The 22462-nt window shown below is 36.9% G+C and overlaps 1 protein-coding gene across 3 annotated transcripts; it reads right to left on the bottom strand.

Moving 5' to 3' along the window:
• Positions 1–3702: 3702 nt before the first annotated feature.
• LOC105436672 (serine/threonine-protein kinase mTOR) lies at positions 3703–22046 on the bottom strand. Of its 3 annotated transcripts, none has more exons than XM_030987083.1 (17): positions 21949–22046; positions 21179–21301; positions 19795–19977; positions 17322–17456; positions 13440–13614; positions 12696–12831; positions 11687–11834; positions 11196–11318; positions 10756–10838; positions 9979–10051; positions 9171–9245; positions 8236–8371; positions 7179–7247; positions 6710–6787; positions 5894–5974; positions 4986–5091; positions 3703–4152 (listed from the first exon to the last, which is right to left on the bottom strand). In XM_030987083.1, the coding sequence occupies exons 2-17, from the start codon at positions 21218–21220 to the stop codon at positions 4137–4139; spliced, it is 1659 nt and encodes a 552-aa protein (XP_030842943.1). In that variant the 5' UTR covers positions 21221–21301; positions 21949–22046; the 3' UTR covers positions 3703–4136. The 3 variants fall into 3 exon arrangements, with proteins under 3 accessions (XP_030842943.1, XP_011660785.2, XP_030842944.1); XM_011662483.2 differs by having other exon boundaries at positions 7185–7247; XM_030987084.1 differs by having other exon boundaries at positions 7191–7247.
• Positions 22047–22462: the final 416 nt, after the last annotated feature.

Raw genomic sequence — 22462 nt, 5'->3', positions numbered from 1 at the left:
AATTGCCAACAGATAATGAAGCTGCATATATTTAAGTGTTTATGACACAGTTTCTTATAGAGCACTGTTTCATTTCATTTAATACTATACATACAAGCACACTGTAAATTTCCTTGTTTTGTGAAATTCAACAATATGACAACTTACAAGAATGATTGATTTACTTGTTATTTTTTTTACACATCAGTTTTCAACCATAATTTTTCAACAATCTCTATACAAATGAAGACGGTTTCAGTTTTATAATAGTTTATTTTCCTTGTTTTCAAGACTTCCGTGTGAGAAGGAGGTACACGTGTATAGAAATGTAAGGTAATTTTATTTATTCTACACTTAACCTTTTCAATCATACATGTAATTTGCAACACTGGTATATAAGTAGATTGCACTTATTTCACGACGACTTTCTTGTTGCAAACAATTGTCATATTTATATATACATGTATATATATATATATATATATATAGACTAACAAAAAAAGAAATATGACGTAATCTTCATTACAAGACAATTAAGTTTTCCTTTATATCATCCAAAATTCAAGAGGTTTGAGGAACTTGATTAGAAAATAAAAAAGGAAAAGGGAGGAAAAAGGAATAGTTTATAAATACTTATATTTACTTGAAGGCATTGTAATCCTTCAATATTGTAACTCTGTATCTCATAATACATTTTGTTAAGTACAATGACACATGTAGCAGAGTCAATTCCATGAATCATCTTGTATAACAAATTAAAGGGGAAAAAGTCCCTTAAATACAGTACACGCCGAAAATCTCCGCAACACGATTACACGATTTATTTTTAGGATTACACGGTTTACACGATTCACCTGAATCGTGTAACTGTGTAATCGTGTAAATTTACACGATTGAAGAATGTCGCTCTGAATCGTGTAATCGTGTAAATAGTTAAGTGCATTGGTCGGATGATTCGACCAGATGTAACAATCGTGTAACTGTGTAATCGTGTAAATTTACACGATTGAAGAATGTCGCTCTGAATCGTGTAATCGTGTAAATAGTTATTAGGGTTATAAGGGCATTGGTAGAACGATGCGACAAGCTGCAACAATCGTTAAATCTTATCCTGCTGACACCTATTGCTGTATACACAACTTACCTTCAGTGTACATCAGTTTATAATTACTGTACTTTATATTCGTTTATAAACCTCAGCACTTTCCACTAACATGTGTCGTATACTAATCCGTGAGACAAGGTAGGAAAACGTCAGAAACAGGAAGACATGATAGATGAAATAGTAAAGGAAAAAAGATAGCTACGAGGAGAAGGGAACATATAAAAGGAAAATGAGGGTTGAAAGGCACGATAAAGATAAACAGAAAAAAAGAGAGAAAAGAGGGAAAACTAAAAAGTTGACCGGAAGAAAAGAAAGAGTGAAATAGAGTGATGAAAAAAAGAAGGGCGAAACCTAGTAAAATTAACAGAAATGAGAAGGCTATGAAACAGAGAGGAAAAGAGACAAATAAATAAAGTAAGAGGGGAACATAATGAGGGAAAGAGAGGCGAGAAAGATATGGGGGAATGGAAAGATATTGAAAGAAAGAGTGAGAGAGAGAGAGAGAGATAAAAAAAAAAGAAGCTTTAGTTGAAAGAAAAGGGGCACCGATCAGATTTTAATAGGGGCATTTATCGGAGTTGATGGGGGCATTTATCAAAAGTGAAGAGGGGCACTTCTCGTACTTAAAGAGGGATACTTACTAGAGATTAAAAGGACACTAATGAAAATGGAAAATGGACACTTATTGTAAAGGAAAATAGGAACTCGTCGAAGGAAAAGGGGTGTGTGTCAAAAGAAAAGGAGCACTTGTCAGAGTTGAAAAGGGGAAGGGGCACTTTTACAAATTAATAGGGACACTTGTCAAAGTAAAATAGGTACTTTTCCTACATACAAAGGGGCACTTTGGGGGAACTTGAAAAAGTGGGGGGGACACTCTGCCGCTAGCTAAACGTAACTCAAAGACAGTTGGCCATTCACTTATTCTATTCATTCTCGGCTTGCAACTGTTCCCTACACTCTGTAGCCAGTGGCTTACATACTTACGTACATGTAATACCTATTGTTCAGGGGGATCCTATGTTCAAGGGGAACCCCCTGAACAATAGGTATTATGTAAGGATCTCTGCCTGTAGCTAGGGCAACGGCCTTTGTCCCCGGCGAGGGTCAATGGCAGGCCACATTCAGAGTAAGCTTCTTTTGTATGTGACAGGAAGTGTGCCCTTAAGCCTTGACCGTAGCTCTTTATACATATAGCTGAATAATGCAATGTTGTAAAAGGTAATTTACGAAAATGAGGAACGCTAAAAAAGCAATAAGTGATCAAAGTCTAAGGCCCGAATTCACAAAGGAGGTTTGTCGACAAACCTTGGTTTTCGTGCGTCATATGACGCGTTTTTACAAACCAGGTTTGTAAAATGGATAATGATTGAATAAAAAAAAGTATAACGATATTCATAGTAACGAATGAGCTGGTGAACCGTAATTCTAATTGGTACAGCCTTGTAATGTAAGAGTATCACAACATACTTAATTATGTTAGCCCTCCTTTACATTTTGTAATCATTTTTACTTATTTACAACTTAGGAATAACAAAATTCCCCCTTCCTTCGTCGTTCATCGCTTTTTTCTTTTTTCTCACCGAGGATTAAATCCGAGAGTGCTTTTCGGGAAGTGGACTGATTTTTTTAACTTTCAAACATTCTATAATAAAACTAGAGACAAGACACTGCAATTAAAAATATATACAAGAGAAAGAAAGCGTAATCTTCGCTATCCCCTCGTATCGTCCACGTTGTCCTCGTTCAACCAAGAAGTAACTTCTTGCTTTTACTGAACTAGACGTCCTTAACCTGCTCACCATCACCACTGAAAATAAATTGTAACACAATTCCAGCGAGCAATCGAATCGTGTAATCGTGTTGCGGAGATTTTCGGCGGGCAGATTACACGATTACACGATTCGACCTGAATTGAGGAATCGTGTAATTTTACACGATTACACGTTTACACGATTCAAATTTCGCTTCAGTGGCAAAAAACGAATCGTGTAAAAATAAATGGTTACACGATTCCCGCGAGCAGTCGAATCGTGTAAATTTTGAATCGTGTAAATCGTGTTGCGGAGATTTTCGGCGTGTACTGTAGGTCTGAAAAGACGTACAGGTACATCATTTCCAACATTCATGATAAATCAAGATATCATTTCACTTTGCCTGAAATTAATCCACCATTTCAGAGTTGGCACATGTCCCAACGACCCCAAAACTTTCACAAATAATTTAATCATAAGGTGCTAATTTCCTAAAAGTTTTTGCATTTATACAAAATCATTCTCAAAGTGATTGAGGTGATTGAGAATCCTTTTTCTTTCCCCCTTTTGAAAAGAGCTGAGCACTTTCATCTGTGTATTCTGATATTAATCAACCCTTTTCAAGTTGGCACATATCCTAAATGACCCCTTAACATCCACAGAGGATTTTAACACGAAGAGGTCCTAGAGTGTACTTTGTGAATTTTAGCATACAAAGTGATGAAGGTGCTTCAATATCATCATAAAGAACTTCTACAACAAATCAATGAATTGTTTACCCGTGACAATTGTGATGTCTACGGTTAAGACACCTTCCTCAAATGTATTCATTCATTTTCTTTATTAAATATCAATTTTTCTTTCCTCTTTTGAAAAGAACACTTTTCACACATGTATCATGATATTCATTGCTGGTGCTTACATGAGTAATAATTATAACATCTTGTCATCTATGAGCATGCATCATATATGTACATGTATATCGTATATATATGTATCTCAGTTGCTATTAACCTGTTGATTACTGAATTTTCTCATTGCCATAGGCTTAATACAAGAGCCACCAAGTTCCAGGAGTCAATTGGTTAAACTGTGGTACAGATAACCATATACACTCATGCCCATTCTCAGGAATGGCTCACTGTCTCATTACACAGGGGTACACAGCTGGGGGTCCATCTCTAGGGACACGTATGTTGACCTTTGACCAGGTCAAGAGAGAAAGTGACATGTGATGGGGGTAGAAGCAGGAATTACTTGATTGGCAAGCGATGTTGATTTTTTCCTTTCTTCCACACATATCACCAGAATGGGCACCTATGAAAGAAAATAATAGAAAAATAAGAAATAATCAAAAGACCAATAACATAAGCATACATGAATTTTGAACTATTTACAAAGAATAGGATTATAGACACATGCTTGCCAAAGTATGCTTTAATGCCCAGTACAGTTAAATTGATGATTCTAAAAGGAAATTGGAATAAAACTCGTTAAAAACAGTCTCCTTGTGTTAAACCTGCATCAAAAGACATGCATGCAGGAACATACCAGTATACATGTAAGTATCAGTTATCTTGCTACATGTACTTCCTCCATAGTAAATGATACAAAATTCCAATACTGACTTCTGCCCATTTCATTAGAAATGTAATTTCATAACCAGAAATCAAGACAAGCTCTCTTTCAAATGATGTCCTAAAATGTTTGACTTACATGTAAAATCTATGGTTGAAAAGATGCATTTACTACAGTATACATGATAAATAAGTCAATATTGATTTCATCCTGCTCCTCTCAATGCAATTTCATGAAACAAAATCCCATGGACCCGTTTCACAAAGCCTTTTTTCATTGACAAATGACAAAAATCATAGACATATCTGCTGATAACCAATCAAAAGCAAGGATTTCACTAGCTTATAACACAAACTGTCATTTGTAATTGATGACCATGGAACCGTTTCACAAAGCCCCTTTTCAATGAAAAATGACAAAAATCAGTGACAAATCTGCTGATAACCAATCAGAAGCAATGATTTTACTAGCTTATCACAAAAAAACTGTCATTTGTCACTGATGACAAGTTTTGTGAAATGGGGCCCAGAAGGAGCTTAATTTTAAAGGGCACCCTCTAGTGCTTGACTTACCATCCAATGTAGCACTGACATAGGTTTTCATGAGACGTAGCCTGCTGGATGAGTAGCTCGACCTGAGTGGGTACATCCACCGGATCGTTGGTGGAGAAGTCACATCCTGTCAATAGAGGGCAGTATACATAAACATTGTGATATTGCATCGTGTGGTGTATGAAATACATGGTTACTGATATCACATCTATATACATGTATGCAAACATGCTTGAATGAAGACACCGTACAAGTTAGAGAGAAATGTATCGCAAATCAGCTCTTAAAAAGGAAGATAATTAATCATGTTTTTGAGGTACCCTGATAATAATAGCTACGAGTGAGTAATCTATAAAGGTAAATTTTGCCAAATCTGGTACACGCACATGTTCATGTTTCTGGCTTTTACATGTATAAGAAACATCATGCACAATTTACTGAAATATTATGTACCAGACGTATTTTGGATATGTACCAAAAATAATTTTTGGTAAAATGCTCTCAGTAACATGATTCAAGGTATAGTACATCCCAAATTCTGTAGTAACTGTAGGTAAATCAAAAATACATAGGCATAATTGGGGGTGATATCGATGAGGTTAACAGTATCATTTGACGTACATGTATCTGAATGACAGTACTATTTGGCATTAAACATAGAAGAGGTTCTAACTCTCTGCAAACAAATATGATTATTTTGACACAAGTATGCATTTGTGTTTATCACGTGTCTTTACAAACACCTGAACATGTAACACTAACTTTTCACTAAGATACCTAAATATGATTATAATAAGTTTTGCTTTTCAATGTTCATGAAAACAATATAAATGTGAATATTGTTAAAAAAAATTCTAGTCAGGATATGAATCTCAGAAATAATCTGAGCATATAATTATAAACGAAAATGTACAATTAGTTTGACATACCTGTGAGTTTATCTTTGACTCTGTTGATGATCGAGATAGCTTTCTTGTTGAGTGCTTCAGGCTGTACTCCTGGCTCACCATCTATACAAAGATAAACAATTACAAAAGGAAAACATATCATATGTGAACAGTTCCACTTGGGGGAAATACAACATGTCTCTCTCTCCCCCTCTCTCTTCTTCTTCTTCTCTCTCTCTTTCTCTCACTCTATTTCTCTTTCTCTCACTCTCTTTCTCTTTCTCTCTCTCTCTCTCTCTCTCTGTCTTTCTCTTTCTTTACATAGTCGCTCTCTTCTTTTCACATATGGTCATCCATTTTATATAAACTGTTACAAACTGAGATTCCACACATATCTTCACACTAAGAAACTTGATGGGCTAGGTTTGACTAACACACATGCTACATCTTTTTTTCTGGTCCCATTTACAAGCTTTTGTCACCCATTTTGATTCTCTAACATGTTTACATATTGTAATGACATAGCTTTATAAAAATGTTCTACACATGTTAATTTTTGGGGGTAAATAACATCAATCAATCAATCTATTCCCTGTTTAAAAACAAACATGTAAGATGGGACTGTACAGTAATATTGCATCAAAATATGGCATGGAAATTTCTCCTCTTTGGAATACGAGAGCATGTCAAGAACAATCACAGTCATGTGATGTTGCTGATATTCTTCCACAAGGGAATGCTACAGAGCTACAGATATTGTGCAAATCAGCTAACAAAGCAAACTACTGAATGTGCCAATTGGCAAATGAAGCACATAAATGGCAAACTGACACTCTGTTTCCACAGTGTTACTCGTACCTTGAGACTGCACAGACTCTGCTTGGCCCGCAGCCTTCTTCTGTTTGGGTATCTCCAATTCCATATCATCAAGTAGATCTGAAGCAAAAGAGGAAAGCACTTAAATCATCTTTCTTATTTAGTATACAAAAAGAAACAAAGCATTGTGATTTGAATAGCAATTATCACAACGCTTTAATCAATTTGCTCATAGCCAATCAAATTCAAAGATCACAGTAACCTTCATTATTATTGCCATTTCATACAGGGTATATAATAATAATAATAATATTCAGTTCTTGTATAGCGCATAATAAGTTATGAAATAACATCTATATGCGCTTCCAAAGAGCTTTGGAAATTATTACCCTAGCTTTAGTATAATTGTAGGGCCCTCAGGAAAGACAGTACAAGTATAAAAACGGATGATCCTACCCTTGAAATCAATATGATCTTTTTACTTAGTTTTATCATTGATAAGTTTCTGTACCTGTACCTGTACCTGTTTGGCTGGTAGAGTATGCTCCTGATCTGGCCTTGGATCTCTTGCCTTTGGGAGCTGATAGAAAGAGACAAGGAGAAAGAATATCAATTATGGTCAAATGTTACTCTGATAAGAGTGATTTTGCCTTGCTGTTTAAACGTATTTATCATCAAAACATTACACCCATCAACCATCAATCAGTCCACTAATCCATCCATATCATGTATCTCCATGTATCTAAACCAATTCATTTATCAACCCATCAATATTTTGTAACAACCATTAATGATGCTGCTTGTAAGTATCGGCTTGCATGGTGATGTAGATATACAGTAGGCTTGTGGGTGCACCATGTAAACCATTAGTGAGTTTGTAAGTATCCATCTACATGCGTTAATCCATCTTTCTATAAAGTTAGGTATCTATTCATCAATTCTTCTCTCTGACATTCAAAATTCCATCAATTCATCCATCCCTCCATCTTCCTATCCATTTATCTTTTCATATATCAACCAATATCAATCTATCCCTCTATCCTACTTACTGTCTATTAGTCTCATCATCATCCTATCCTTGAATTCTCACATAACCTGCATTAAACTCTCACAAGTAATCTATCCCTCCATATATCTATATATCTCTCTCTCTCTCTCTCTCTCTCTCTCTCTCTCTCTCTCTCTCTCTCTCTCTCTCTCTCTCTTTCCATCTATCTATCCCTCTCTCTCTCTGTCTCTCTCTCCATCTATATATCCCTCTCTCTCCATTCATCTATCTCTCCCTCCATCTATTAATCCCTCTCTCCATCTATATATCCCTCTCTCCATATATCTATCCCTCTCTCCTTATCCCTCTCTCCATCTATCTATCCCTCTCTCTATCTATATATCCCTCTCTCTCTCCATTCATCTATCTCTCCCTCCATCTATTAATCCCTCTCTCCATCTATATATCCCTCTCTCCATATATCTATCCCTCTCTCCTTATCCCTCTCTCCATCTATCTATCCCTCTCTCCTTATCCCTCTCTCCATCTATCTATCCCTCTCTCCATTCATCCTACTTACTGTCCATCAGTCTCCAGTTCAGCAGAGGATCATAGACGAATGCCTCCAGTACAGCCATGATGCTATCCTTGTGTTCTCTTAGAACCTGCATCACGCTCTCACAAGTAATACGGTAGTTACCGTCAATACCAGTCACCTGTGAGGATGAAAAATAGAAATAATGCTACCTTTATCTGGACACAACATACATGTACATGTACAGTTTATGTGTATCAACACTATTTATGAGTCTTATAAAAAAAGGCCTTTTTAATCATTTCACATCACTACGTGTTGTGCATCAGTCTGGTAAATGTGTATTTTAGCAGATTCATGAATGAGAACTTGTTTCTTAGGACACTTTAAATACAGTTTGATTATGGTATGAAAAGAAATTTCTAGAGAACTAAGATGTCTTTGATACAGATCTTTATCTGAGAGTCAAAGGAAATTTTAAAATATGGCTTCAAAAAGTGATGAACTAGACTAAACTTTGCTTCATACACCTATAATAGACTCTGGTCTATGACTTGATGAAGCCAACTACCAGTGTTTCGGTGGTCTCAGACTGTACACATACCAAAAAATCACGATTGCAAACAATGATCACACTGATCAAATTGTTTGATTGGAATTAAATTTGTTGGGACTCAACAAATGACAGACTTAGTGAAGTTTAAGCATTCTGTGTTTTATTGTTTGTTTGTTTGTCGTTTCATGATGGAGTACTTTGTACATGTAGGTTAAGATACCAGGATGACTTCAAAGGAATCGCAGGAATAAGACCCCTGAAAAGGGATGGTGAACTCTGATAGGAGCTCTTCGCTTAAATAAGAACTAGCGAGTTTTCTTCCCTTATAGACAGGCTATGTTGTTGCAACTCATAGGCAATTAGTCCCAATATCCAAAATAAAATGATTTTTTTCACCAAGCAAAGAGATAATATGTTTCCTTACCTCCATAGCATTAATGAGCATCCTAGTGAGACGGAACGGAATCTTCTCGGGGAACTTCTCTCTCGTCATGGCAACCTAGAAAATAAAACAGGATACGATCAATGGTGGAACGCTTTTAATAGAGAGGAAAGAAAGTGACTAGCATTTCGTTTGCTCATGGCAAATAATTACTCCTTTACAAAAGAGTTACGATAACAGAGAGAAAAGGAGATTGTTACAGGGGGGGGGGGGGGGAGGAGAGAAAGATCAACTTTGTACAAAATGATAACAATAAACACTTTTACCTGATGATAAAAAGCACTTAATATAATTCCTACCCCAGCTTTCACCCCATCTACTGATAAGTTGCTCAAGCATTCAAATAATTTCTTCCCCCCAAATACATATTTACTTTGCCTGGGAGGAGAGTGGCAAACCTAAATTAATGTATGCCAAAATATTGTTTTGTGATGGGAGAATATGGAAACTGTTATGATGGGGGGGGGGAGGGGTGTGTGTCTGGACACTTAACAAACATTAAGACTTCTCCTTTGGATTTAACCAAAAATATTCATCAACTAGCACTAACCATCATCAATATCTATCCTTTATAATATTGCCCAACATTAAGTCTTAGAATAATCGTGAAATATTGATGGTAAACTTCTTCAAATTGCTGTTTTAAATCGTCTGTCAGGATACACAACCTGTCCGGACACACAACGTCTGGGTATACAATGAGGCCACAATGGCTTATCCACCAGACCTCCACACCTCTATATGTTTGAATACCTGACAGTTTTATCTACATGTCCAAGGCGGCACATACCTCAAAGCAGTCTCCAAAGTCAATGTGGATGATCTTGCCTGTCAATCTATCCAACATCAAGTTAGATGGATGTCTAGAATCGAACGCAAGAAGACAAAAACAGAAATATATATAAATAATAAAAAGCATGGATTTATTCATACAAGTATGCTTAGCTGACAACTGATCAATACTTTATTTCATCAAAGAGATAGGGATTGCAAATGTGTTTTAAGGTGAGATTTAGGCTAAGGTTAAGAGTTATGATAATAATAATAATGATAATAAGGAGCAAGCCTACTGTATAATAATGATTTTGTTTACCCAGGGAAGCCTCATCAGCTTCAATGCTGTTCTTCCTGAGGGCCCTGTAACTATCATTATTATTACCCCAGCCGTTGCCAGGTAGCCATTTATAGCTAGGTCGAGAGTGGCAAATGTGGATTCAAGTGTTGCCAAAGGACGTTAGTACCGGGCTGAGATTCGAACCCTCAACCCTTGGATTGAGAGTCAAGTGAATGAACCACTACACCATGATACAGTGAAACCTGTCTATAAAGACCATACAAAGGAGAAACGAAAGGTGGTCTTAATGTACAGGTTCCTTTAGTACATGCTTCAAAGAGAAACCATTTTCAAGGGAAACAACAAAGGTGGTCTTTGAAGACAGGTCCTCCAAGGGTTAGGTACATTATATGAGTACATGAACTGTTCTGGGTAGTTGTAGGACCCACTGTACTGGGCCTTCCACAAGAAATTGTGTTGCCAAAGTACATGATTGTATGAGATGCTACTCACCTATCTCCTAGACCGAGGATGTATCCTACCATGGACATGACAGCTAGAGATCGGGTGTAGTTGGTCCGCCTCTCAAACCAAACCTGAATCAAATAAACAAACAAAGAAATAAACAAAAAGAAGATGTACGAAGTTATACAACAATATTTCACGAACCTTCATGTATATGCATCTATTAACCCCTGCAAACAAGTTCATAAACTTTCAATACAAATTTACAATGTATTTTTCATTGTAAACTTTCCAATTGTATTCAGTGTTTCATGGTCAAATTAGGGCAAGGGGCTTTGGTTAGAATCATGATTAGAATCAGAATCATGATCAGGGTTAGGGTTATGATTGAGGATTGGGGTTAGGGTCAGAGAAAGCATTAGGGTTAGGCTTGGGGATACTTGTATGGTGAGGGTATCTTGCACTTGTTCCACTATTTCTCTACTTGCCTCTGAGCTTGGACTCTTGAGCCAGAGTAGCTTGGCAAGGTCATCTCCCTGAGTGTAGTCCAGTGCATGCTCAAAGACCTCCACCTTCTGCATCAATGTCAGGTGTTCATAGTCTGGCGCCATCTAGGGATGAAAAGGAAATAGAATCAGGATATGAAAAATGATATGGATAAATCATACTGAGAATAAATGTTTGATGTCTACTTGTACATATATTCTCTTCTATCGCTCAAGATCCCCGTAGCCTCTGTTGAGAGAAGTTGCCCCCCCCCCCCCCCAACAAAGAAAAAAGAAAACTGCTCTCATTGCCCCTTCCCACACCTTCTTTACCCCCTTCTCACCCAAAATGATAAAAAACATACGTTGAGAACCATACTACATGTACATGTATGTTCAATGTTGAGAAGGATCTTCTTATCTCGAAAGCCTCGGAGTCCCCCCTCCCCTTCCCCCCTTCCACTCCTCCCTCTTAAATTATTGAAAGAGCTTACCCTGAGCATAATACGATGTTCAATGTTGAGTAGAATCTTCTTCTTATCTCTGTAGTCTCTGATGAGTGTGTGTAGGGTGTCACAGTGCCGCACCCAACCGATAAGACCAGAGTTGGTGGAGAGGGGTATGGCTGCATACCTCTGGATACTGGACAGAAAAACAAACAAAAGAAAAATTAATTAATTAATTAAGCTTAATGAAAACATGATGAAAGTGATGGGAAACTTGATTATCCAAGTAACAACAAATGTTCAAGTGAGAAAAAAAATCCTTTGAAATGATCCTCTTAAAGTACAGGAATTTCTCCAACTTGACACTGACAATTTTCCTCAAGGTGACTCGGGGTTAAATTTTTCTGATGTTCTGACATTTCTAGTATAATATATTCCTATAAAAGATGGATAAATAAAGCCAGTTTATGTACATGTACATAAAGCTTCTTGTAACATTTTTAAGAATCTACAATAAATCTGCTCAAACAAAGAATGGCATTCAATAACTCTATGTATAGTCATTAAGCTACTATCTTTCTGACTTTCAACAGATGATGAAAGGCAGATCTTGCTTTTGGATGACACAAATTTTTTTTCATTAACCAGATGCCTTCTACACAAAGGTATACTTTATGATGCATTTTGTAATCATTTAACAACTTAATTATTTATACCCTTCATCAAGTTTTGTACTTTTTGAAGGATGTAAAAAAAAGTGATTTTTCTCAATTAACATTTCTTGAGAATATGACAAGTTAAAGCTTACATCTAAAAGTATTCAACACAGGCACTAATTCAACTAGTCTACTTTCAATCTTGAGTTATGAAAAGGAAAAGAAAAAAAAAGGGAAAAAAAAAAGGGGGGGGATCAACAACAACAACAAAAAAAGGGAAAAAAAGGGGGGTGTGAATAATTTAGTACAGTATAATACAGGTACATATTATGTAATTAATGGTGGCCACTAGAGACAGGGGGTCTTTCTGTAGAGGTGGGACTACATGAAGCTTGACTTACTTGAGATGTCTTCTGAACGTATCAGGGTTGTTGGCCAGTAAGGTGTTGACCAGTCCAAAGAGTTGCATCACCCTCTCGTCTTGCCTGAGGTCTTCATGACCTTTCAGCAGGTACATGAACTCAGCTCCATCGCTTCCTGTGGGCCAAAGAAGCATGAAAATGTCAGGTATGACTTTTTAAAGTGACTCAGTAACATTGTTGAAGGTTGATGAAAAAACTGTAATTTTTGTATGAAATGTTACTGATTACATGATTATTCCTTCTACTATACAGTTGTACTTACCCTCTAACAGGCAAAAATTCCTGAGAAAATTCTCAAACCACAAAGATATTTATGGTTTTCTTTGAAGGCGTCACTGTGCAATACCCTCTAACAGTGATTAACAGTGAATTCTCCCAACCATTTTTGAATTTTCCCAACCATTTTTCCTTGAAAATAAGACATAAAACAGACTATTAAAAATCTGTCAACAATTAAATGTCTGGAATGGTATTGTAGAGCCAATTCATTGCTTTGTGACGATTTACATTCACCTAAAATATAATTAAATTGTAATAATACAGTTGGGAGAATTAAGGAATTGATCACATCAGTTTTTCCCAATTTTTATCATTAACAATGGTCTATTCTCACTCAAACTTTCAGATTATCTGTAATTGTACATGTAGCATTGAAGTCACTAACTTAGCACCATTTTCTCTCATCTGAACAATGTTACAAAGTCCCTTTAATGAATCCCTTACCGAAGATGCTGAGCTTGCGAGGGCGCTGTTTAGATGTGATGACCTGCAGCGTCGACTGGCATCTCTGGATCTTAGCGACGGGTCGGTTAGGGTCGTACGTCCCTGGAACCGCTAGCTCTAGGTCTCTACACATCAGGAGCTTGGGAGACACAAGCTGGAGCTCCAATTGAGTGAGCTGGGTAAGGAGGCAAAATGAACAAACAAGATATAAAATACGGTGACCAAACAAAAAGCCAGTTCATACATGTAGTTGCAGTCTGAGCATGAGCAGATAAAGGTCATTGCAGACCAAATTGTGAAATTCATGGAGGCAAAATACTGGAAACGTGCTCATGAAAGTGATGTAATCATTATTCATTTATTATGCACAAGCAGTGCACTCCATGATACACAGGTAGGTTGAAGTATTCTTTGAAAAGGGGGAACAAAGGCTATTTATGTAGCACCTCCATCGCTGTAGGAGTGATTATTTCAAAATGTACAAATCAAGTGGAATATCATCATGTTTTGAAGATCTGTGGATATTTGGGATCATTTGGGACATGTGCTATCCGTGAACTGGTCTTTTGCTATTGGCTTTATTATGTCAAAAGTTTTATGGTTAGGGTTGCAATTAGGTTCTAGGGTCGGAGGTTCCTGGAACCGCCAGCTTCAGTAAAGGGTCATGGTTAAGGGTCATGGTTAAGTTCAGGTATCCACATACTGATGGGTCCCGGGTTGAAGTTAAGAATGTGGTTACTGTAGGAAACTGACATGGACATACAACGGACAGACAACCAGTTACTATAAAAGCAATGCACTTTAATAAGCACTTTGGTCTGGAATGTCCTTTGATTACCAGTGGAACTACCCCCTCTACTGTTCACTGATTCTTAGGATATTCTATAGCTGCACATACACTGTCCATGTCTTTTTAATAACCATATTCACCACTCAAGGGATGAATTCCATTGAATTCTTTAATAAGTTGAGGAGCCCCTACTCAGAAAGACAATGACGGTAATGGATTTTTACAATTTCTTCTGTTTTTGGTCTAAATTGTTAGATTATTTCATTTGTTTTCCACCATTTCATGTGCATATCTCAAGAGGCTCGGATAAACTTGGACTCTCTGTACTTCAATCTTACAATATCTCTTAATAGAACTAAAAGATGATATATATATATATATATATATATATATATAACATACATGTACCTGTAGGGTACCAGCATCGAGCCCAAAACATGCACAGAGAAGAAGAAAAAAGTCTTCTTCAAAGTTGAATGTTTTATAATATTAGTATAGAATCAGACCTGCCAACCTCTGGAGTTCATAAACTGTATTCTTTAATCCCAAAAGTTGTATTTTACTGACAAAAGTTGTATTCTTAAAAATAAACACGGACTGCTACGCGGATCAATGCCTCGTACAGCTCCTACATTCAGGGACAATTTTGTTTAAGGATCATTGGTTGAGATGTGCATGATTTCGTCACGACTGGTGTGTTCGATGAACCAATGAACATCCCCAAATTGCCTATGTGAGATGCTTGTAGGATACTTTACAGGACATAATTGGCATTTACCATTGAAAATGGCACACACACAAAAAATACTGTTTAAAAAAAAAAAAAAAAAAAAAATTTAAAATTAAAAAAAAAAAAAAAAATCATTTTGAAAATCGTACTTTATTGCAGAAAATCGTACTATCCTATTTGCTTCTAAAAATCGTACGAAATAAGACTAAATCGTACTGATTGGCAGGTCTGTAGAATGTATATATTGGAAACTATTCAAGACTTTTATTCATTTTTAATTTTCTCCCCCTCTCCGCCCCAGCAGAATACTGTATCTATTTTTGGTTTTCTTCCAAAGGCATAGTCCTAAAGACTAAAAATGAAGTCTGTTCAGCAAGAGTCTAGTAAATGGGGTACCGATATAAACCAAAGGGCAAAACTGCCTTTACAGTCATGTACATAATTATGTTGGCGAGGAAAAGGATGTTTCCTGATGTAACATTCACTTCAATAATTCCTCCACATTCCCATTAAGACATCCCACCATATAAACAGGTCTAATTTCTCATAAAGACTGGTTTAGGGCAGGCTTTGTGCCTGATACTCAGAGCCATCTATACACAGAGTTTTGCAAACCCGGTTCGAGTTGGACAAAATATGGCGACTAATGCTTTGATAGGCAAGCACAAAGCAAAACAATATACGCCAAGTTGTGTCCCAGTGAAACTTAAGTTTGCCAAACTATGTGTATAGATGGCTCTGCTGATACTACATGAATACAGGTTACCATGAAATTTATTGGTAATGAACCATTTGAATTCAACTCATGAATACCATTTTTTCTTAAGGTTGTAAGGAGCAAGTTGATATATCTGCCCCTAAACCTCTTGAATATTTTCCTCTTCATAAATGGAAGTTATGGGGTCAAAGTGCACGAAACAATTAAACAATTTTTTTAAAGCCCCATTCTTCCTTCTCTTCCTTTCACTAAATACCTCCTTCTCCTCCATCAAATCTCTTTCGATTATTCCAAATTTCTGGAGGCCATTAAATTCCAGTTTTGGGGGTGAAATACCAAAGGGTTAAACCTGCTAGCATCTTACATGTGCACCTCTTCTTATCCAAAATACACTTTTTATCAAATAGGGAGAATGCAGAAGAATTAACAACAACGATTTGAAAACTGCCCCCAGCCCCACAACAAGTTATAATACTGTTCCATAATAGAATAACTAATGAACTAGTACTCCCCCCCCCCCACAAAAAGTTATAATGAAATATCTGATGGAACCTCCTATTCCTAGCCTACTACTCCTAGAATAATGAATAAATTAATACCCCCCCCCCCCCTCCCTAAACCTGCCTCTCCTAAATAGCCCACTCCAAAAAATTTCCTCTTGAAAAGATGGTAGACCGGAGCAGATGTACCTGTCACGTCCTATCATTCAAAATGGAGAGATACCGTATCAGCCCTAGGTCATGCCGTCTGTTACTATTTCTAGCCTACGGGTGTAATAAAGGTATCAATTCCAATCAGTTATTCTATCGAGATGCATCTAGTGGAGCTATTTTCTAATGATTTGATGCTATCTTGGGATGTTTGAAGAGGAGGTGGAAGTGTGTCTTGATGTGTAGGTGAGGGAAGAAACCTCTACATGGAGGGATTTCATGGGCATGTATACATCTGAGGTTCAGAGTAAATACAAACTAAGGTAAAAACCTTGTTTTAAAGAGACTAAAGATAACACAAAGCAAATGTAGTTCATGTACCTTCTTTTGAAAAGTGTTAAAAGAATTGAAAACAGATTAAAGAGTAAAGAAAAATATAGAAAGAAGTAAAGATCAAAGAAAAAGGGAGTGAGAGAGGGAATGAGAGAGGGAATGAGAGAGGGAAAGAGAGAGCAAAAGGGGGAGGGAGAAAGAGAGAGAGAGACTGGGACATACATGTACATGTACACAGTGAAAAGAAAGATGGTCAGAGAAATATGGAGAGAGAGAGCAACAAAGGGATTCAGAGAAATAGTGAGTGAGGGATAGTTATCGAAAGAGAATAGACAGAGAGAGAGAGAGAGGGGGGCAGAGAACTGGGAAACAAGAGAGATAGGAGATAGAGAGAGAGACGAAGAGAGACAAGGAGAGAAATGGAAAGAGGGAGGCAGAGGGAGGGAGAGAGAGAGAGAGAGAGAGAAGGGGAAGAAAGAAAGTGAGAAAGAGATGTGAGGAGAGACAGGGAGACAGAGGGGCAGAGAGGGGTGGAGGAGGGCAAGAGAGAGAGAGAGAGAGAGAGAGAGAGAGATGGAATGAGAGATGGAGAATGAGACAGATCAAGAGAACAAAAGTATAAGGGATGGAAGCATATCATCTTTTTGATAATCCAGCATACCTGTGGTAGTTGTTTTGAGATCCTCCTGAAGACATGGTAATACAGGTCCCATGCCTGTGTCAAATCCTTCACATTCCTGGACCGGGTATACTTTCTGCACCATTCCTGTGCCTCCATCAAGTCTCGTCCATAGGCCTGAAAATGAAACAAACAAAGTGAACTGATTAAATCCCTTTCAAAGATGAAGTTTGAGTTTAAATAATGAAAAGTGCATCAAATCCTCTCTTTTTTGCACATCAGGGCCCATCTTACAAAGAGTTGAAATCAAATCGCAACATATTTGCGATCAATATCAATTGCAAGGTTGGACATAAGAGATAGGAGACTGCAAACTTGCAATTGATTTAAGGACTTGGGATCGAGTTGGATATATTGAAACTCTTCATAATATAAGATGGGCCCAGGCCTAGATATATGTAAAATATCCTTACATTCTGTTTCTTTTTTTTAAACAAGATCAGTTCTTCTAAAATTCCACTTTATAGAGGTAAAATAAAATAATTTGAGTACATTTGTCTCTTAAGAATACAGAGGGTTTTTTTTCTTTCTTTATTATTTTTAAGGAATGTGTGAAAACTGTTTTGTAGGAGTTAGATCATTCTTCCTCTGAAATTCCTTACCTCAACCCTAGAACTAATGTTATCTCAACCCCAAAAACCTACCTCTCAACGTACTTATAGTCCATGACCTACCTCTACATGCATGTATTTGACGAAACATAGCCCTGAGCAAATTTTTGAGACGCAAGTTTAAAAACTTATAAAAGAGAGAGAAAGAAATACATTGTCTCAAGGGTCCAAGGCAGAGAGGAAAAGTTAACTTCTCAATGTTTCCTTCAAACAAACTTATTCTTACATTTCATCATAATACTATTTTGGTAAATCTCAGAAGGAATCATACAAACACAAAGAGGGAAAACTTGTGCATGATTGATTAATTTTTAATCTGTTATCATAACCCTGCATGTAAAATGGACATGATGAATGAATGAGTAATAATATCCAAGAGCAACATCTACTGATGAGTGAATTAGAAATTCTATTAAAAAGACATTTCGGGAGCTTTGAACTATTTTGTATCATTATTTTCCTTTCTTTTCAAAGGACGGATTCTATTCATAACTGAAATAGAAATGCTAAAAGAAATGTCAGGAGCTTAAACATTGTATAAACATTTTCTTTACAAATGGCTGAAATGAGTAAAGTGCCCCCCCCCCCCCAACCACTCCCTCTTGATGCACCCGTAACAATTTGATCTGTTTGGCCGAGAGTAAACTTTTTGAGAGGTTAGATTTCTCATTACTTTATACTCACGGGCATATTCTGAATATCAATGTTTCAAAAGAATTATACACATGTACAAGCAGCTACAGGTTAGGTTTTCAGCAGTGAATATGCTAGATGTGACAGCCAATGTTCTTCTATATTTACTAATCTCTTTATAATTACTCTATAAAATAAGGTTGATGAATAATCCTTTACAACCCGATTCAATTCACAAGATATCTCAATAACATTAACTTCAAAATGAGGTTGATTGATAAGTTGTCGTTAATACTTGTAATTAATTGTAAACGACGTATTTGTTATAACCACACCTTCATAAATGTACATACATGTACAAATGAAAGGTGCCCTTCTCAGGAATGTATTATTGTCAATGTAATTTTTATGATGTTGCTCATGACATGTATTCTATAGCTAATAATTTAATTTGTTCTTAAAGTGATTCGAGTTGTATGATTTTTAACACAACTATATATTCTCAGTCAAGGCAGGTTATTTCAAAAGGATCATTTACAAATAGTTTTGATGTGCAAATTTTAATGCACCTCTCATGAGACCAAACTGGATATACAGTCAAACCTGCTTTAGTGCCCACCTGTCCTTAAAGAACCCTTTCCCCCCTTGTAAACAGCTTCTCATTGAACCATGTACCAAAGGAATTTGTCTACAAAGACCACTTTTTGTGTTTCCCTTGGGCGGTCGCTATAGACAGGTTTGACTGTTACAGCAAGTGGGAGTGGTATTAACCAAGTGACTTCTGAAATAATGTTATTTTCATAGGCATAAATACAGGGGTCACCAAGTTCCCAAACGCAATGGGTTAAGAAGTGATCAACCTAATATTGCCTTAAATTTTCACCAGCTCGTTGCCCAAGCTGATCACAATTTTTTTTAGGTCATCCCATTACACTTCAACTATTTAAGCTTGCTTTTTTCTTGAAAATGGTTTTATGCTAGTGTATCTTTTAAATGAATAGCAGTTGATATAAATATAACTCGGACTGGACATCCAATATGTCAAAACATCTTTTATTTCCACCCAACGGAATAAAAATTTTCCCACTTTTAATACCAGTTAGGAAGTTATGACTTTATGAGAATTCTTTTGGGAAAAATAGCAGCATTTACAGTCTCTTTTTAGGACAACCACATGCCCATAAAATTAGGCATCTATCATCGGACCTTACCTGATTGAAAGAGGTCTCTTTCATTGTCTGTGGTCCCCGTTCCATCATGGCGTGAAGCGGTTCCAGGACCGCAAACATCCCCTTGACGTTCCTCTCGCCGAAGTAGAGTCGGGAGGCCTCCTCCAGTCCCTCGTGCCAGAGCTCGTGCCATAGGATGGCCACTCGGATCAACTCCTCACTCACCTGGGGGTGGAGATGGAGGGAGAGAGGGAGAGATGGAGGAAAAGAGGGAGAGATGGAGGGAAAGAGGGAGAGATGGAGGAAAAGAGGGAGAGATGGAGGGAAAGAGGGAGAGATGGAGGAAAAGAGGGAGAGATGGAGGAAAAGAGGGAGAGATGGAGGGAAAGAGGGAGAGATGGAGGAAAAGAGGGAGAGATGGAGGGAGAGAGGGAGAGATGGAGGAAAAGAGGGAGAGATGGAGGTAAAGAGGGAGAGATGGAGTGAAAGATGGAGAGTTAATGATGGATATAAGAGAAAGGATGAGAGGGGGAGGGGAGGACAAGAGGAGAGAGAGTAACATGCATAGAGAAAAGAAAGAAATGGGGAGAGATGGAGAAAAAAAAAAGTGGAGATAGAGGGAGATGGCAAGATAGATGAAGATAGAGAGAGAGAGGAGGAAGAGAGAGAGGAGGAAGAGAGAGGAAGGGAGAAAAGAGCGAAAAGAAGAAATAGGAATAAAGAAAGAGAAAGATAAAGAGGGAGGGAGAGAGAAATAATGGTGCAATTGTAAATATACATGTATAACATGACCATTATAGCTACAGGCAAATCATTGGTTGATTAAACATCACAGTATCTGTGAGGCTGATCTATATTGCAAATGATAAAACATTTTGTTTGTGCACTCAAAGGTGCAAATGAGAGGAAATGACAGTGAAACACACTTCACACACTTCACCTTCCTTCTTGTTTTTCTTTTTGAAAGGAGATTCTTGCTCCCTTCCATTATAGTCCATTATGAAAATGATGTGTTCACACATGTTATCAAACTTCTCATTGGTTTCTGTCTTATACATTTTCCAAAAAGCATGCAAGATTACCATTGCAGTGTATACATGTACTACTGTGTTTAAACAAGCACCTTGGTTTTAATATAAACTTTTTTTTTCAAAGAGTGTGAATGCTAATCATCATGGGCTGCTGTACCACTGTGTTGCTGTGTTCACACAAATTATAATAATAATAATAATAAATTTATAGAGCGCGGAAACTATCCAACATCTAGTATATATTCTACTGCTCTACAAGAGCTCCTGATATGCTTAGATTTACAGTTAATTTAAAAAGTGTACTTTCAGTTTTTATTTAAAGATATTCACAGATGGTGATTATAAAACACCTTATTGACATGACATTTCTTTCTTCAAAGAGTGTGAATGCTTACCATCATGGCCTGCTGTACCAGTGTGTTGCTGTGTTCACACATGTTACTAAGCACCTTGTTGGCGGCATTGTGTCTGGCTGAGCTCTGGGACTTGGATGCTACAGTCAGAGGGTAAATCAAAGCCTGAATCGAGAGAAAAAACATCAAATAGTATTTCTTGTTGAAGAAACTATGTACATGTAGGATTAACACAGAAATATGAATAAAAAATTGAAAGCATAGCCTGATGTTAACCAATCATCGTCAAACAATTTGTTGAAGGCAATGTTTAACAATGTTAAATCTGAGATGCATGGTCCTGGTAAGTGTTATCAGTGTCTTTGATATGGTGTAATATTGAAGCCCTAAAAATTCCGCTTCAAAATGATCATGAAGTGCCTCAAAAAAGTAAAAATCTTCGAGTGACCGGTTTTACCACACTCATATACCCCAATAGACTGTAGTGTTATAAAAACCTGTAAGAAAACAGTTTTTGAAATTTTGATTTCCAATCATAAATATCTTGATAATCAGACAGGTGATCGGCTTGTAAAAGTCATGGGATTCGTGACTGACCTTAAGGTTTATATTTTATGATTGCAGCATGAGCTAAATCCAGGATTTTGTTTAGAATCTGAGGCAAAGATACCCAATCCCTTTAAGGTGAGGAGAAAGGAGAAGAGATCAAAACATTAAACAAGCAAATCAGTTGAATGAAACTAAAGAGGGAAATACTTTTAAAATATGTTAATGAGAAAACAGCAAACACAATAAGATAAAAGCATTCATACCTGAGGATGGTGTTTTCCAATGTCAATGAGTAGTTCTTGGATGAGCCGTCCTACCAGCTGCCTGGTATCAATCCTAGCTATCAGCTGAGGAATCACCTACAAAGAAAATAAAATGGAAAGATAATGTCATATTTTCTTTGTCTTTGAGTATATTGGCTTATAATTTGTTTCAGTTTTTTTCATTATGGTGTAAAAAACCTGCACACACATACAAAAAAAGGCTTCCAATGTTGAAGGCTGTTTTTCAGTGAGTCTGTATACGAGAGGTTACAACAATACACAAAATAACATCAATAACAATATACAAATTAAACAAAAACAAAACACATTTACAGAAGACATATTAGAATATCAAAGGAAATAGAACAGGCCTAATGGACAGTGCCTGTATGAAGAAAAAACAATGATACATGCATATGTAACTGTATGCAAACTTCTTGAACAATTCGTTTTTAAAGCCCTACTAGTTGATTGTGCATAAAATAGGCTACATAGGAATTAACTTTACAATGAA

The sequence above is a fragment of the Strongylocentrotus purpuratus genome, unplaced genomic scaffold (genome assembly GCF_000002235.5).
Source record: "Strongylocentrotus purpuratus isolate Spur 01 unplaced genomic scaffold, Spur_5.0 spur5_scaffold_16, whole genome shotgun sequence".
NCBI classification, from domain to species: domain Eukaryota; kingdom Metazoa; phylum Echinodermata; class Echinoidea; order Camarodonta; family Strongylocentrotidae; genus Strongylocentrotus; species Strongylocentrotus purpuratus.
This window is presented reverse-complemented; position numbering and strand designations above follow the sequence as displayed.

What these genes read in the sequence shown, in the direction of transcription:
- LOC105436672 (XM_030987083.1), bottom strand. Translation starts at nt 21,220, where the DNA reads ATGTGTGAACACAGCAACACACTGGTACAGCAGGCCATGATG. An exon ending in TCAAGAGTCCAAGCTCAGAG is followed by an intron (nt 10,839 to 11,195) that starts GCAAGTAGAGAA and finishes TATTTGATTCAG; the next exon opens with GTTTGGTTTGAGAGGCGGAC. An exon ending in ACTTTGGAGACTGCTTTGAG is followed by an intron (nt 9,246 to 9,978) that starts GTATGTGCCGCC and finishes TTTATTTTCTAG; the next exon opens with GTTGCCATGACGAGAGAGAA.